This window comes from Colossoma macropomum, unplaced genomic scaffold (assembly GCF_904425465.1).
Source record: "Colossoma macropomum unplaced genomic scaffold, Colossoma_macropomum, whole genome shotgun sequence".
NCBI classification, from domain to species: Eukaryota; Metazoa; Chordata; class Actinopteri; order Characiformes; family Serrasalmidae; genus Colossoma; species Colossoma macropomum.
The window spans coordinates 8,943,002-8,960,882 of NW_023494802.1; the positions used below are offsets into that span (position 1 = coordinate 8,943,002).

At 40.9% G+C, this 17,881-nt stretch overlaps 1 protein-coding gene across 12 annotated transcripts in view; it reads right to left on the reverse strand.

Moving 5' to 3' along the window:
* The window catches only part of kif1b (kinesin family member 1B), an 84,118-nt gene that overhangs the window by 57,010 nt on the left and 9,227 nt on the right, over positions 1 to 17,881 (reverse strand). For all 12 annotated transcript variants that reach the window (XM_036591240.1, XM_036591232.1, XM_036591236.1 and 9 more), the window contains 4 exons: positions 1,846 to 1,922; positions 1,453 to 1,632; positions 1,139 to 1,204; positions 333 to 511 (listed from right to left, as the gene is read on the reverse strand). In XM_036591240.1, coding sequence (XP_036447133.1) covers positions 333 to 511; positions 1,139 to 1,204; positions 1,453 to 1,632; positions 1,846 to 1,922 — 502 coding nt within the window. The remainder of the gene's footprint in view (positions 1 to 332; positions 512 to 1,138; positions 1,205 to 1,452; positions 1,633 to 1,845; positions 1,923 to 17,881) is intronic.

The window sequence follows — 17,881 nt, forward strand, 5'->3', positions numbered from 1 at the left end:
CCTCTTCAGATGGGCTATTTTTACAAAGCATAATGGCATCCTCTGTGTTGCCTACACAGTCCACTAACGTGACTTCCAGTTCACTGAGAAATATATCCAGACACAGAGCTCCAAACAGTTTCCTTCAACCATGTTTTTCATGTTGTTTTGAAATTTCTAGTCTCTCCGGAACAGAGGTTACACACTGTCCTACTTGGGACATTCAGTGCTGCAGAATGTAGTAAACTAAATAAAAATACACAGGAGACGTTATTTTTTGAAAAGGGTGAAGCTCCCTAGTGACGGAGAGCCATTTTCACAGCAGTGCTGTTTGGCTGGAGTCATCCACTCACCTGGCCTTGTTACCAGCATCCATGAGGTCAGCGATGTCTGTGTAAGAGGTGACAGCTAGTTTAGACAAATCTTCGACATATGGCCCGAGCAGAGGATGTTCCCTCACACGCAGGTTCCCTTTGTTTTTAGGGTTCAGCAGGTCCCGCACTCGTTCACAGTATATCTCCATATACGCCACCTACACATGGACATATGTTTAGTTTGACATGATATGCTGACACATCTTCAGGTAATACGCTGGCTAGGACCTAGGCCATACGTAGACAACAGCTGTGATCAAAATCTTGCTTCATTCCCATTTTTTGTTTTTATATGTTTTAAAGCTATTTTAAACAAATCTATTTATCAAAAAAATCACAGAGAAATAATTTCCTAACATTTGCCCTTTTCTAGTTTAAATTTTTATTGAAATTTTGTTCATTCATTTATTTATTTATTTATTTATTTTTTGGCATTTACTTGCATTAACATAAAAAAACACTGACGAATGTTCAAACAGGATGTCCCGCCACAGAAAAATAATACAAAATTTAGATTTGTTTCACTTTCTTGTTTTAATGTTAAAAAAACAGTTTTCATAATAACATTCACTCCTTTCTAGTTGCTGCAAGGCTTGGTAAAGGCTGGACGTAATGGTAAACAGACAGGCCAGAGCAGAGTGGCCTTTAAAGAACCCCATTACTCCCCCCGCCTGACTGCACTAATGTAGCCGACCCAGTCGACCCGGCTCTTCAGTGAGTGATGGAGAGAGTGGGAAAGGGCTTGTGGGAATAGATCTGGGGAGAAGGGGCTGTGTGCCACTCACCTCCACTGAGTACGAGATCTCTTCGTTGTTGTTGTCATTGATTTTCTCGAAGAGTTCTTCACAGAGCTGAGCAAAAGTGGGGGGGAGGAAAATGATGCATTAGGCAGTGAGGAGAGACTGATCGATACAGCACACAAATAACTCGAAACACTGCTGAATGCTCTAGACAGAGAGCTAATTCCTTAATGTCTTTTGGCAACAGTTACTGTGGGATCAGGGTCTGGAGACAAACCTGAATCATTCTCTTCTATTTTTTCCAATTTCCCCCCTTATTCACTATAGTTGTTTTCTGGAAATGTATAATGCTTTGGTACCTGAGGGATGATTCCTTCCTGTCCTTCTTCCTGTTTCCCCATCATCGTATAAGATTTGCCAGCTCCAGTCTGGCCGTAAGCAAAGATGCAAACATTGTAGCCTTCGAAGGCATGCTGCAGCATCTCCTTCCCAATGTCATTGTACACACGGGATTGGGAGGCGAAGCTGGGGTCGTCCGGCTACACAGAGGAGAAGAAGAGAGAGAGGGGGAAAAAAGCCAATTTAACACACATTTTCTGCCTGCCAGATAACGATTAATTACCCTCATAATTCACACAACAGGCACTTTTTAAAAGATGTAATACAACAGCAGAGAGAGAGAGAGAGAGAGCGAGAGAGCGAGAGCGAGAGGGAGTGAGAGAGGGGTGTAGGGAGGGAGAGAGATATCTTACCGAGGTGTGTGACCAGTAAGAATAATCAAAGCTGAAGGACTTTGGTGACTCTTTTGGGTTTTTGGGATTCAATATAGCTGCAAGAGAGAACGAAAGAGAAAAGATCAATACAATGTACACAGATATTTATCTTCATGTAGGACACTGAGTAAAAGGTAAGCTCTGATAATGACAAAACATATTTTTAAAAGTTACCGGCATTTCTTTTTAGCTTTCAAAGAAGACGAGCATTCACCTATTATGACCTTCACATGATATTCACCTATTATTTACATTTATAAACCAGTCACGTAAATGACACTCTACAGGAATCTGTAGCAGTCTAAAGCAGTATGTTCAAGAATGTTACAGAGTGCATCTATTCAAACGGCTGGATCTTCGGTATTAAAAGCAATGGCTATGGACTGATGGACTGATTTTCATGTTGTCCACCTCCTCAGTGCTGCCTCAGTGCTGCACCCAAGCTATACTGAAATTACATATGCCTTTACAATGAAAGAAGCTCAGGAATGTCATCCTTAAAATGTTGTGTACATGCCCTCCTTAAGGAAATACCTTACTGCAAAGAACAAAGAAATGACCACATTATTAATTCACCTACAATGTACAACAAAGCGTTCACCAGTCAAACAATGTGGTGTAAAAATTAGCAAGTCTGCAGAGGGGGGATGTGAAAGCCAGAGTGACACACATGACTTCACAGCACGCAAACTGAAAATGTAAATCACTGATTTAAGCACTTTCTATTCAGACCTAACAGTTGAGAGAGGTGAACACTGTTAGCAAAGCACTTGGCTTTTCGAAACATGCAGTTTGTATGAGCGTTTAAAAGAAGCTGAAAGAGCTGAATGTTCCAAAGCGTGAAAGAGTTTAGGCTACGGCTGGACCAATATGAAATTGTAACTGATACTGACTTCCAGTGGTTAAAAATTCAGATAACCAATAATTCTGGCTGATCCAATTTTAAATGGTCAAAAATTTAACTCTAAGGGTCGGCTTCCCAGACAGGAATCAAGTCTAATTCTGGACTACACAGTTTTTTCTGTTAAACAGAAAATATAGTCCATGATTAGGCTTAAGCCCTCTCTGTTTAGTTAAACATCCATCCATCCATCCATCCATCCATCCATCCATCCATCCATCCATCATCTAACCCGCTTATCCTTCTGGTGTTTAGTTAAACAGTAGAAAAAAAATAATAACTTTAGTTAAACTGTGCTTTAATGACTGTTGCACAACTGTTAGAGAGAAGCGTCATACCGTGCTGTTATTTGGGTTTTTTCATAATAACTGAATAATTCCGCTAAGCACTGACTGTCAAGTAACGATATGCTTTTCAGGCTGGCTTCAACAAACCGACATTCAGGTTAATAATATTAAAACGGTATTAAAAATATTGAAACAAATTTAGATGAACCAGGCGCTGCAACAGTTTCATGGCTGTATCCATAATGCAAAAGGCAAGCCTTAAAGCAGCAGCAGTTATCTTGGACTGCACCCAGGTATCTTTACAAACCTCCAGTTAATAGTCTAAGTAGTATATTTTTGGAAGACGGAATAGTGGATATTAAAACATTTGACAATGTTTGTAGTGTCTTTGCTATTACTTTTTCCTGTATTTTGCAGAACTGTTGTAAGAAAGCAACAGAACACTCAAGGTTGTGTGTTACAGAGAATAACAACATCACAGCTGTGATTTTGGTTCTATTGTTTGTCCGTTTTCAACTGTCAACAGGGGGCAGAGCTTCTCAGTATACTCAATGATTCAGTTTCTGTTTATTAGCTCTTCTTTTTCTTATTTGTGATAAGTTCTATTCATATGTTTCTGTGTGATGGTATATCACCTTAATGGCTAAGTTTGGATGCATTTTATGTTGACCATGATTGTGTCCAAATTTACCCGTTCAGCCTCTATTACTGCAACAGAGGACAAAGTGCTGAGTGCAGCTTTAGCTGTCTGTATAAAGATTGGCACATGAGAATGAAATATGAGCATTTTTAGAGCAGGATTTCTAGTTTAGAGCTTTGTCTGTAGGTTATTTGTCAATACTGATAAATCTGCAGGATATTAATTTTGCCTGATGTGATCAGCCAACCATGGTTTGGACACTGCATACGCAGCATTCAGCTATGTGTGTGGCATGACCAGCTTCTCTCGTCTCTCATCTCCCCTCTCTCCTTATCTACTTCCTTGTTTACCTTATCTCTCTAAATCTTTCTGTGCGAACCATTTCAGCTGTGCCGAATTTACTTCCACAGAACTCATTCCATTCTGCCCACCTCCCTCAATCCACACATACCTCACTCTCTCCGAGCCGTGCACACACACCCCATCCTTCTCTCTCTTGTGGCTACACAGGCCTTCTGTCTTAATAAACAGGAATCTGCAGCCATGTCTGGTATGCAGCAAGGCCTTAACATGCAGCCTGCTCCCCATCTCCGTACTGTAGGGTATTTATAGTTATTAGCCAGCCAGTTGGTGCTGAAGCCCCCTTGATTGACTGCGTCAGAGCTGGCCGGCATGTTGGGGTCTTGGCAAGTGCCTTGGCTCAGGTCTATGAGCGGCAACTGGAAAAAGCAGAACAGGGAGCGACTGACGAATGTGATGAACACGCTCCGGGCCTAGCAACCACCCAAACAAAGCCGCAACACACAGGCTGTGGCCAGGGTCACTGTAAAGACCATCCTTCTGTTAGTTTTCAGATTGGGGCACTGATGCTAATGCAATCAGCCCCCCCCCCTGCATAGAGAGTGCTATACATGCCAGTGCAACAGGAGAAAAAAGACAGCAGGAACAGAGAGCGCTCTTCATAAGTCAATAGTCTAATTAGGCACCGTGCTTGAGATGAGGGGGCTTCAGAGCCTCCTGCAGTGAGAATCCCCTATGCAGCTTGGCTGGTGTGCTGCCTAACCTCACTGCATACATCAATAATGCAGCAGAGTGTGTGTGTTAGGGGTGCAATGATACAAATATAATATAATATAATACAAGACATAAAACTCGCCAAGCGAGCTCTTCAGAGGCATTAGCCTCAGGTGTGATTCCTGCTGTCACTTTGCTACAGAGACTGGCTGTTTACATGCAAAGATTTTTGCCAATCCGAATGAATACATTCCGATTACAGATTAAGACTGAAGTGTTTATATGAACACTCTATTCAATAATCTGATGAAAATCTTCGTTTATATGCTCACTAAAAGTAATCCGATCCAAAATGACACGCATGAGTGGAGCACCAGTTAGAGTAAACGTTACCATGACAGCGAGCATCACGTGAGGTCCAGTCAGCGTGAGATGAGTTTCCAGTTGGCGCGCTGGAGTTTTAAACTGCTTTAAAATGATGTCAGACTCAGGAAAATGTCCTTATTAAAGAAGGCCAAGAGGAAGACGTCGTGTTCTGAGACACATAAGATGGACGTCCGTCCCACCGCCGTCTTTTAAAGATCAGAGCATAAACTTTGTCTCCTCTGCAGACCAGTTTCTGCTCCGCCATGTTGAACGTTCTAAACTTTTGCCAGAGCTGGTTTATGAGTTCTGTGCTTTTGATATGACGCGACGCACATGCGCAGAACATACTTACACGTTGCGATTGGAAATGTAATCCGATTCAGGAGCTTACATGGCTATTATTCTTCTATTTAACGGATTATTTACAGGATTACCCACCTCGTTCAATCGGATACAAATTGTATTCCGAATGGCCTCAAATGGACTAGACTATTCCGATTGAAGTGTTTACATGGACGTATTCTATTCCGATTGAGCTATTAGTTGGATTATTAACGGATTATCAGGGTGCATGTAAACGTGGCTAATGTTATTGAAAGAGACAGATAAGGAGCAAGGATCAAAACTATGAAACATACTTTACTTATAGCTGTACAGAAGTGCCTTTCTAACGTGGAACAAAACCTATCCTTCTTCACTGAAATGCCGCTCAATCCAAAGTAGTTGATCTAATATAGCTAGTTAATACACTTCACTTGAAATCAATATGATTTTAATGATTCAGTTGTTAAAGTGCATCGCAGTCATTTATACAATCAACTACTTAATTCTAAGCAAGTTATTCAGTATGGAACAACAGCACTTATACTTAAAAGAATATTGATGTGTCTCTAATAAGATTCAACAAAATGCACGTCTCTTCTGAACTTCTATATGTAAATGTTCAAGAAAATAGTGGAAAATCTGATAAATAGGTTTTCTTCGGGGACTATTTTGCCCTGCATGTACCTCTCGGTCATGAAGGACTTTTTGAAGAAGAAAAAAAAGGGCCAAAATCTTTTCTTAAAACCATCATAAAACAATATCTCTAGCATTAGACAGCATATTCGTTATCATTTCTTTCTATGTGGTAGGAAAGACTTTGTTTAAAATGTTAACCAATTAATTACGCAAAAATGTAAAAAAATAAAATAAATTAAAAAATCAGTAAAATTCTGCTTTAAAACCACTAAAATCACTGTGTCAGAGAGAGATAGTGAGAGAGAGAGAGAGAGAGAGAGGAGAGAGAGAGAGAGAGAGAGAGAGAGAGAGAGAGAGAGAGAGAGAGAGAGAGAGAGAGAGCACAAATGAGTGTAGTGGAGCCTTTGTCCAACACAATCTCCTTTAACTATCGTTCACAGACGGGTGAGAAAGATAAACAGATGAAACATGAAGTCAAATGTCTGTAGAGCGTAAAGAGTGAAGGCCTTTTCCCCTGATAGCATGAAAGCAGTGTGCCCGACTGCTGAGGTCGCACATGTTGTCTGAGGGCCATGCAGGTGAGTAAAGGTTGCAGTCTATGTCACATTCCCAGTTTCTCCATAAATTGGCCCATTTGAGAACGGACCATGCGGCTATTTTAGACTCCGGGTCATTAGGTGAAAAAGCAAAGCTAAATTAAGAGCAATTTCAACTCTGACCTGTGCTCTGTTCCTGGAACACAAAGCCCAGAGAGGATATAAATGTTCGCTACATACACTCAGCCCTAATCACCATTACTGAAACTGTGGGGTGACGAGAGCAGGTGGATATTGGGACACTGGAGTAAAGCCCAGCTATGTGGAGCTGACCCTCTGGTGGACTTCCCCTAACTGAGACATGTACCATGGTCTAGTATCTCTCTCCCTCTCTTTCCAACACACACACACACACACACACTTTGAGTCAAATAAACGTCCCATATGTATTATACATGCAAGTACCTGCAGTCATATATAAATGTTTGGGCACCCCTGGTCAAATTACATGAGCAGTGAAAATAGTGAAATGGAAATCAGGAAATTTTCTTTTCTGAAAACTTACAAAAACAAACAAACAAACACACACACACACACACACACACACCACACACACACACACACACACACTCACACACACTCACACACACTCACACACACACATATATTCATGCACAATCCTGCAGCCTCCGTTCATGGCTAAATCAATGCTGCCTTCCTTATCATGAAGGCAGCTGTGTGTCATTCTGCCCTGTTTGAGTTTAAAGAGGATAGAGGGAGGGAGTTTCCTCCGGTGAGGTGATTCATGCTCACGACGCCTCTGCCCACTCGATCTCACTCACTCTCTCTCCATCTGCTCTCAGTCAGTCATGCAGCAACTCTGCTGAGGCACAAAGGCTGAAACCTGCTTTGGAGCAACGTCTGTAACCATCATCTTTCAGGAGTTTTCTAACAAAAAATGTGGTCAAAAAACAAACTCAGTGAATAACCTTAATGAATGGATTCGGACACAGACGTAGACACAGGTCTTGTGCAATTAGTCTACGTCAACCCTCCCAAACCATGGCAACAGGTAGGGTCTAAATACTTGTTACCATGACAACTGTCACTCCGCACAGTGGGATTCGGCAGCTTACATGAACAGTCGTGCGTGCGCCGCGATTCAACATTTTCAACAATTTATTTCTGCCCATTACAGCCTTTTGTTTCCTTCTAACACTGTACATGCATCCCCAAATTTACAATCATAATGCTATTAACCTTTTTCTAAAACAGCCATATTTTTGCTTGGAAATTCAATGCCTCGCAACCAACAGAACATGTAAAAAGAATCATAATGAAAGTATTAACATTTGTAAATTAGACATTAAGCTCCTTAACACAGTAGAGTATACAGCCTTAAGGGGATACCATGCATGAACACTTCTGAGAAGCAGGATATAAAAGCAAGCGCGGATGAGATTAGAAATGCCAGCATCAATATCCCTAGCATTGCAAAACCAGCTGAAGGCAATCATGTGAGAGTGAGCCTTGTAAAACGAACCCAGCTGTTAATGGACTGTCTGATTGAATGCAAGGTCATAATGGATACAGGAATGGAATGACTTCGCAACCCTGCCAATTTAGGTCATAATTAGCATGAAGCTAATGCCTTACCTGCTCTGTGTGGAGAAACCCAGGCTAAACACTGCCCAAGTGGCTGTAATTAGTGCTGTGCCTCAAAACAGACACTCTACACCAGGAGTGTCAAACTCAACCGCTTAAAGGATCAACAAATCTATGGGACATAGAAATTGTTTTAGTTTGATCTTAAAATAACATTTTGCTATAATCTGGACTGGCCATTGTATATTCAAAATATTTACATGAAAACTTGAATATGTCTTGATCTAGACAATTAGTTTTTCTTTGCTGCAAGTTCATTAATTCTTTGGATCAATTCCTGATCTAGTGCATTACCTTAGTGTTAACTCGTGGTCGATATATTAGATTGGGATGCAAAAGCTGAAGTTTTTGAATTGGTTGAACAGTAGCTGAAACGCAGCTTGTGTGTTTGTGTAGTGATATGACTGCTGTATTAGAATTGTAATCGCTGTCCCATCGATTGTTGTTGGGGAGGGTGGGGGGAGCACACATTACTTTGCATTGTATGCTAGGGATCGTGAAGCAGGGCACTATGATACTGACTAATACTAATAGAAAATGAAAATGAATGAAAATGAAAATGATTTTGCAGGCTGCACAGAATTTTGTCACGGGCCTGATCTGAACCGCAGTCCTTGAGTTGGATATACGGGCTCTATACAAACCATTATATCCACACATAAGAACAGATGACAGTCCCCATCTTCCCATTCAGTAAGAAGCTCATCGTTATGAAAACGGCACCCTGACCCTGATCCGGCACACACTCCTACTGAGGCCAGCTCGTGGTCACATGACTGGCCAAAGTCTGGTATTACAGGGTCTGCTGCTCACTCATACAACCATGCATGCATATATATGCAACCACACAGAATTCAGAATCTTCCATATTATTAGAGTATGGTTGTATTACCAGACTTACAATTATATAGTGCTCTGGACTCTGGAAGTTTGCTCTAGACAGCAAGTCCACCCACATAACACTATAATGGAAATGTCACCCCAGCATATACTGAAAGGTTCAAAAGTCTGAGACCACATTGAAAATCTGAAATCACTTTCATTTAATCCTGGAAATAAACAGAAGATTTTGAGAAAAGAAAAACAGCATGCACTATTTCTAAGTCACCACGTTAAAGCCTTTGTACATAAATGTCTGTTGTCCATCTAGCGTGTTTTGGCACTGTATTGTATCATACTGTGATGCTTCTATTGTGATACCTATTGTATCATGAAGGTGTTGACAATCCCCAGCTCTAACTGTACTGTAACATATTGCCTTGCATCACACTGTCTTATCAAGGAAGTGGTGCAACACTTACCCTAATTTTATGTAATGTTTTGGCCACCATTCAAAGCCTTCATTAGATCTTGCTAGCCATGATACAATGACATAGCATAATTCAATAAGACCATGCTAAAGAAACAAGGCTCTTTAATCATGGCTAAATGATTTGGGGAAAACATCTAATAGCAATTTATCTTACTAATATTGTGACTGCAATTTAAACTGCTATTTTTTTCTATAAATTAAGGTTCAGACCTGTTTTCTTGCCAAGAAGATCACAAAATCCACTTTTTCTGGCTTAAGGCTTGACCCTTAAATGTAGTGTGGCAGACAAGCAGTAAGTTGTGGCTCTGATGTCACAACACACAGGGGTTTGGTTGCCTATAATTGGTCTAACTCATCTACAGGCAGTTCACAAGGTGTTCTCTTGAATGTGGGCCAAATCATCATGTTGTTAACTAAATAAAGATAGAATAATTGTTGGTATAGAGTGAGTGTTGTATTGTTTTGTGGCTAGCAAGTAAGCTCAAATTTAGTGCATTAGCTTAGTGTTAACTTGTAGTCGATGTATTAGATTGGGATGCAAAAGCAACGTTTTGTTTAGTGTTTGACCCCAGTCTGAATCAGGCAAGGTGCAATTTTAAAGTATTTTGAACAATCAGATAAGCCCAAAAAAATGAAAACATTAATTTATTAACATTAGCCACAACTTCAAGCACTTCTTTTTGCTATAGTAAATGTACTGCATCGAGACACCATGTATTGTATTAAATACTAAATAACTAATATTGTGAATCATTATACCCCTATTAGTGGCCTTAATTTTGAATACAGCGTAAGGATCTCTTCATTGAACACATACACACTGTTGCGAGCGATCACTCATCCACAGAACTGGTAAGAGCTGCCAGTTACCACAGAGAGGATGAACGAACACACACGCGCACACACACACACACACACACACACCACACTAGTGCCGTGAGCCCAGTCATGCTGTGCTGAGGGGGCCCGGGCAGGGCTCAGATGCACAGAGGCGCAAGATAATGAGCTCGTCTCCTTTCATCACAGCACGAAACGAAGGCAGGAGGGACTCTTAACGAGTGCCTGGCTTTTTTAACAGCCAACCAAGCATTTATGTGGAAAAGGAGAGCAGGAAACCATCACGCGGTTTCATGTTGTACAGAACTGTAGACTGTGACAATATGCCACAGATAGTGTCACAGGACCTGAGAACAGCAGCCACACTCGGTCTGATGCGGTAGGAAGTCTCCAGACGATACCTCCCCCTTCCCTCAGGCTCTACTTTGGTCCAAAGCCAAATCAATATCCACAATTAGCAGCCTTCAGCAACTTGGAAGCCAACACTAGCCGGTCTCGGAAGAGGAAAACTGCAACAGTAGCACATATTCAGGAAGGAGTGAAGCACCGACTGCAAACCAACATCTGTCATAACACCCAGTTTCAAATGTAGCCCTTCATAGGCTGATAAATGAAGCGAGCAGATGTTTACCATTGGTCAGAGAAAAAATTAACACCAGTCAAGATTTACACCTGCAATGGCATCTACAGACATCAATCCACTGTGATCTTAAATAGGAAAGCTAAAGATGGATTCTCAGTCTAGCACGTGGTGAATGCTGAATACACACAGGCTCTGCAATTTCTTCACAGGTGCTCCTGCACTCAGTGACCGTGGGTCAGTTAAGCTAATACCTCCTCCCACTCCCAACTACACACACATAAAAACGCTGACCACATGGCTACTAAAACACAGGAATTTCCTACTTCACAAAATAGAGCAGACAAGCTTGACCAAGTGTCTAATCCAGGTGAAGAAATTTCTTAAAGTGGACAACATTTGAAAAGGTGTAAAATTTACCACCTAACATAACAGTGGTACAGTTTTTGCTACTCTGACTAGAAACACACCTTGTAAAACATGTAAAATGAAAAAATAAGAATGTACAATTTCCACAGGAAACACAAAATCTGCGGCTCACTTTAGAGCAAAAGGAACAGGTGTGAAAACCAATAATGCAAAGAAAACATCAATAAAAAAGGACTGCCGAGCAGCAGTCAGTCAGTCTTGAGATTAGAAGTGAAAGCAAGGCAGTTCATAATGCTGTGTATAAAAACGGATCGAGAGATCAGCCAGACAGACTACAGAACATGCCTGCGGGGGGCATTAGAGGAAGCGCATCCTCACTATTCAGGCGTGTTTATCTGAACAGCATTTAGAGCTGGGCCCTGTTGTTGTGTTTGAATAATCATGGCCACACGGATTGCGTTTGGAGTTTGCTCCAGTGAAGACCACTCTCTAGTCTGGTCTCAGCATGCAGGCCACGTAGCTTTCACTTTACTGCGCGAAAGACAAAGAGAAACAGGAAAGCTGGAGAACAATGCAGTGAATGCAGGAGCCCAGTCCACACCAGGGCCTGCATAATGCATTAGGTAATCTGTTATGACAAGCTTGAACTGGGGCCTATGCCCTTATTTAGATCACAATGACTGTTCCACATACTCTTGCTCTACCTAACAGTCCCTGACATAAACACAGTGAACTCTCAAGTTAGGCACCTTTAGAGTAAAATGCACAGTACCAGTCAGAAGTTCGTAAACACTTCATTAAATGTATGTTTTTCATAAACTAAAAGATCTCTGCATCCAAAAGGTTACTTTGAAATGCTTGAAATAAGTTTCCAAAACAAAGATAAATAGTAAAGTTTATAACTATGTAGGAATCTGGTGAAAAGAATCCCAAGAGGGTGCAAATTTGCAAAAAGAGTGTTTTTTTCCCCATTCACTTTTATGATCACTGCATAATTCCGTATATTACTATGTAATTCTAAGATGTGGGCAATTGTAAAAGGTTGAAACCTTCTGCGGAGAGCAGATGTTTCCAAACTTCTGACTAGTACTATACTGAGTAAATATTCACACAAACAAACCATAGAACACTTTTCAGCCTGTAAAAAGTTATCCTTATTGGCTTTTATACAAACTACACTTCAGATTTCACCCTTGGTGTTCATTGCACCAGATCACCCAACGAAGACATAAGGTATAAACAGAGGTGATGAGGGGGTAAAAACTAAAGCATTGCACGAGATGATTAACCTATAGAGCTGGGGATGGGAGGAGGTCAGGAAGGGAGTTTAGCTGGAAACCACTGGGAAAGTGCAGCCCTGCCCAGCTGCCAGTGAGAGGCCTGTGCTGGCCTGGCTATTTATACAGCAGCACATGGCAGGTGTTTCTCCATATGCTGACAGATCCTCAGTGACAGGAAGGAATGGGCAGATTTCTGCACTCAGACCTTTCTGACACACTCCACTCAGCAAGAGAGCATGGGACACACGGCACACAGACTCAAACACACATCCCAAGGAGATCAGGCGAACCATAGATGGCCCTGAGGAAGGTTCTAGGAACAGACGCTTGCTGATGTTTCTAGAAGGTTGCTGACTATGCAGGACATTTTGGTTCTACAGCCAAGAGAAGGCTGTTGACAGAATAAGATATTGGCTACTGCCCTGAATCGTATTGTGGAGATTGTTATTTTCATTCCACAGCTTTGATTCTAAGGTTCCAAGTCTGTTTTAAGACTCTTCATCATGGTAAAAGGGAAAACGCTGCATGTATTACAGTTCACACCTTGATGAAAGACAAGAGGAGGATTTCTAGGAAGAGATTTTTTTGTTTACTGATCTAACCACATGCACACATCTCCTTACCAGTAAAAGGAAGTAACACTTGCGCAGGTGTCCCAAAAGTAGGGCTGCAGAACAGTTTTTGTAACAGTAGTTTGTTAATCGTCACCATGATAATGGCTTCTGCAATGCTGATTTTGCAGAAGACTGCAATCTGTGAAACAGCTTTCTAACCAATTACAATGTTTATACTGTGTGCTGTAATTATCCTCACCAATTCCAGAGCAGAGTTTCTGTGGGTGTTCTGATAAAAGTTAATTGTTTTGGTCATTGTGAGTAATAATAATGCCACATTATGGACTGCCACTAATGCGTTTTAAGGTATTATGCGATACGCAGCAACATGATCACAATTCAAGTGTTTCAGTCCACGTAATGCAGGCCTGCTCAAGAGACCTCGCAGGTTCAAAGCAGCAGAGTGCGCACAGGGAAAGAGTTATAACCTCTACAGTGTCCGAATCAAAAGCCTTCTGCATGCTCCTGCTCCAAATATATCATAAGGTCAGTGGAAAGGGGAAAGTCCAAGCAGCAGTTATTTTAATACAGGCTACCTGCTAAATATAAATTCACGAAGGAAAAACGGGACATCCGCTTTTTGCATTGTTTCAGGAGGAGATGGCTGAGGCCTTCCAAGTGAAATTATTTAATTACTGCTGCAATACAAAAATGTATGAGCTCCATCAGAATTCCTCTCTTAACTACATGGTATTTCATAGCTGACTTGAACCCTAAACCAAAGGCACCTGAAACATGAGATGGATAAACCCCAGGGCCTTCAGGATGGAGAAGAGGAGAGCTTGATGGAGAGAAGGAGAGACGGAGAGAACAGAAGAAGGCTAAGAGACAAAAATGTCAGTAGCTTTGTGCTGGTAGGCCTTTGTTCTTTACCCTTTGGGTGAGTTCTTCACCCTGTACTCCACCCATTGACTCTTTGTAGAGTTATTGGGGCCTGGGGAAGTGGTACAGTCTTCCAACGACAGTTCCCATTGTGCAAAGCAAAAACAACATTAAGTAAACAACAACAACCCCCCCCCCAACACCCACCCTAACTCGCAGCCTGTATATTTGGGGAAAATGTAAACAATCAGTTATGATCTGGGCCTGCCAGAGCGAAAAACATTCCAAGGTACTGGTGAGTGGCTAGGTAAAATTTGGGGCTGCACAAACTATATCAAAACTGCTACTGAAACCTATTTTAAGTAGCTAAAAATTAGATAACTGATTATTAGTTGACATAACTCAAATAAACAGCAGAGCGTTAAAATCCTAAATAATATACTCTATAGTATCTGCAACATACTCTACTTAACAAAAGCACATCATCAGTTTGACTGGGTGTGTCTCAAAACCTAGTGAGCTCTCTAAGTAGCCGCTGTCTACATAGACAGCTGTCTAAGTAGGCAGCGTTCCAACCGTCATCTGTCCTTATAAGATAGATAAATGAGACACTCTAGTTAGAAAGCAGTGACGTCGCTGCTTGTTCCCGCCCACTGCACGAGACCAGCGTTTACTTACCTAAACCGTCAGAATCACATTTAGCCAACATGGATCTGCTCTGGCAGTTTATATAGCGATTTTAATTGTATTTGCTCTGAATGAAACAGCAAAATAGACAATAGTCGTGGTCAAACGCGGAAAGTATAGGCTATTTGTGCACCTTTATGACTAGAAAACAGATAAATACCCCAGAAAATCAGAATAACTTACATTTGAAGATAACGTCGCTGCTCGGCGAAGTACTTCTGCCTGCGATCTTCAAACTAAAGTTGCACCGCGCTGCATCACGGGATTGCCTCAGCGGCTGAGGAAACGGTGCTCTCTCGATATTGGACCAAAATGAGGTACCTCAGTAGGCAGCATATTTGAGATATCTAAGAATTGGGACAGCCTTCTTGTCGGGAGCGCGCATATTGTGACGTAAAATGCTGTCTATGTAGAGAGCTCACTAGGTTTTGAGACACACACACAGTGTGATCTCCACCAATTCCAATTAATCTTTGGTACCTTAATATCAGCAACGTAATACAATGGTCTAAAGCTTCTTAAACCTAAAAGCAGTCGAACTTGCTAAGACTGTGCGTTAAAACAAGTTGCTAGGCATGAGCACATCTGAAAGGCATGTGAGAACACTGTTTATGACAGCTGTGTCCTGACAGCAGAATGTGCATGGTAGGAATTCACCAACATGTCCATAAATGCTCATCCACAGGTAGCTCAAGCTACAAGCCTGTTTAATAGGCCGGGTTAGTTGTTTTTCCTTGTCCCTCTTGCCTCTTCTTTCCAAATTCCACTTTGCATTCCCATGAATAACACAGAACGAATAAGAGTAGTGGCCACAACTGGCCGTGCTCAGACTACAAAGAGAAGTCTACTGCTACTCTCCCATTCAGTTCCCAGTGCAGTCTGAGTCAGAGACTCAAATCAGAGAAGAGTGTCTGAGTGAGAGAGAGAAACCCAGCTCCTAGGTAACCACCTTCTCCCTCCTTGGACCATGGAGCTCCCTGAATGATCAAAAGTGAAGACAGATGATTCATAATCTGCCTTGAGTTGCTTGTGCTGGAAGGTAGATATGGGCTAAAGAGAATGTAGGCCAGAAAGGTAAAACTACACACTTCCTGACACATGTCTTAATCTTTCTTCATTACAGCTGGGATCCTTATTGGATTTTTATTTGAGAAACTAGATGGCACTTTTCAAAATGAAGCAGCAGCTCAATGCAATACTTATTTTAAAAGGAGGGAGGCATCAATCAATTCAATCAAGGTCTGTTGTGCAACACTGAGATCTTCATCAGTGTGACTGTGTGCAATGAGAGCATTTCATGTATAACAGATATAAGCTACTGTCCATTTCAGTAGTTGTGTGATATAAAGCTAAAATATTAAGATTCAGCAGAGCAGAATAACATGATTTATTTAGTGCTGTACTACTTACTAATACAGCTACTGGACCTCACTTCAGTATGGGGCCAAGCCAAAATAACTATACACAGCCCACCTCTAAGCCATTTCTAAAAAATTTACACCGACACTAAGAGGTAAAAACCAAATGACTGAGTCAGGCAATACAGATGCACTTATGTCTTTCTTCTTTCCCTAATTTATCAAGCTCTCCTGTCTATGCATTTGTGTCCTCGCATCAGGAGAAAAATCCCATAATTCCGCAGCGCAAGGCCAGGATGCTCACTCACGCTCTTATGCACGTGATGGCGCCTCTACTCAGCTTCAGCGCTGCATCCCAGCCTCCCCCTTCTTCGCTCTCTCCTACATTTCACTAACCTTCGATCACGGCAGGAATCACAGCTCTGAGATCAACCCACTGTTACTGTGCTCCTAATTACAGATCATGACACATGAGGGAGATCACAGGCTTGGGATCAGCTCATTGCCACGCTGCTCATAATTAGACACTGCAGAACAGTAAAATATCTTCTCTGCACTTGAGGCACTCTCTTATGTGTACAGTGGTTACATGACTAAGATCTTAAATACAGAAATCTGCAAAATACATAAAACAGATGCACCATCATCTAGTCTAAAAGTGAAAATGAGCAAATATCATTACTATTATATCCTTTTTCCCCCCAATGTATTTTATTTTTTCCCTGAGGTCACCTTATAATGTTTGTGTGTTTTCATGCACCAAAAAACATTTTGCTCTTTTTCTATCAGAATAAAATAAGCTGCTTTTGTTACTGTGCATTTAAAGGGCCCATTCAATGGAAAACTGAATTTTCACTTCGTTGAAATAAAAGAGTTTTGAGCATTATGCAGACACAAACGTTCCAAAGCATTCCTTTCACTCCCCAGTCCATACAGTCCATAAATGAAAATTAAGCTGCAAAAAACCAGTGCACTTAGAATTCACTGTTTTTGTAATGCCACGAAAGCTAAATATGTGCACCTTTTCGGCATACAGCAGTATTCATGCTGATTCACTCATTCATGCTTAAGTTTATACAAAGTGCTTCAGTGCCAACTGCTTTTTGAATTAGGCACAATACAGGATAGCCAATCACAACAGAGGTCATCTACATATATCAGTCTTAAATGCAGAGTAAAAAAAAACAATCAGTTTAATTCTAGGGGGAAAAGAGTGGTCAGATAATAGTTATAAATTAATGAAAAATTATTTATGTCTGTCCAGACTGAAACACTCCTTATAACAGTGTGAACAGGTGGAGCTTAAGTGATGTATGCTGAATAGGCAGATGTGTGCAAATGCACTGGTTTTCACACACACACACACACACACACACACACACACACACACATATGGACTGTGCAGTAAATTGTACACTTCAAAACTAACATCAACTCTTACTTTAAAAAAGCAAAAAATTCAGTTTTTTATGATTTGGGTCCTTAAATATAATTATTAGATTAAAAACCAATAATACCACAAAAAATAGCAATACATCTTTCTTATTATTAATATAATGATTGCTATTATTTATGAACAACTGTTTTATTACTTCATAGCAGAGGATCTATCACTACTACTACTACCACCATTACTACTACTACCACCATTACAAATAAATAAATAAATAAATAAATAAATAAACAAGTAATAATAATAATAATAATAATAATAATAATAACAACAATAACAACAACAACAACAACACATTTATAGAACTGTTTTGAACAGTGGCAGGCTTGGTGCT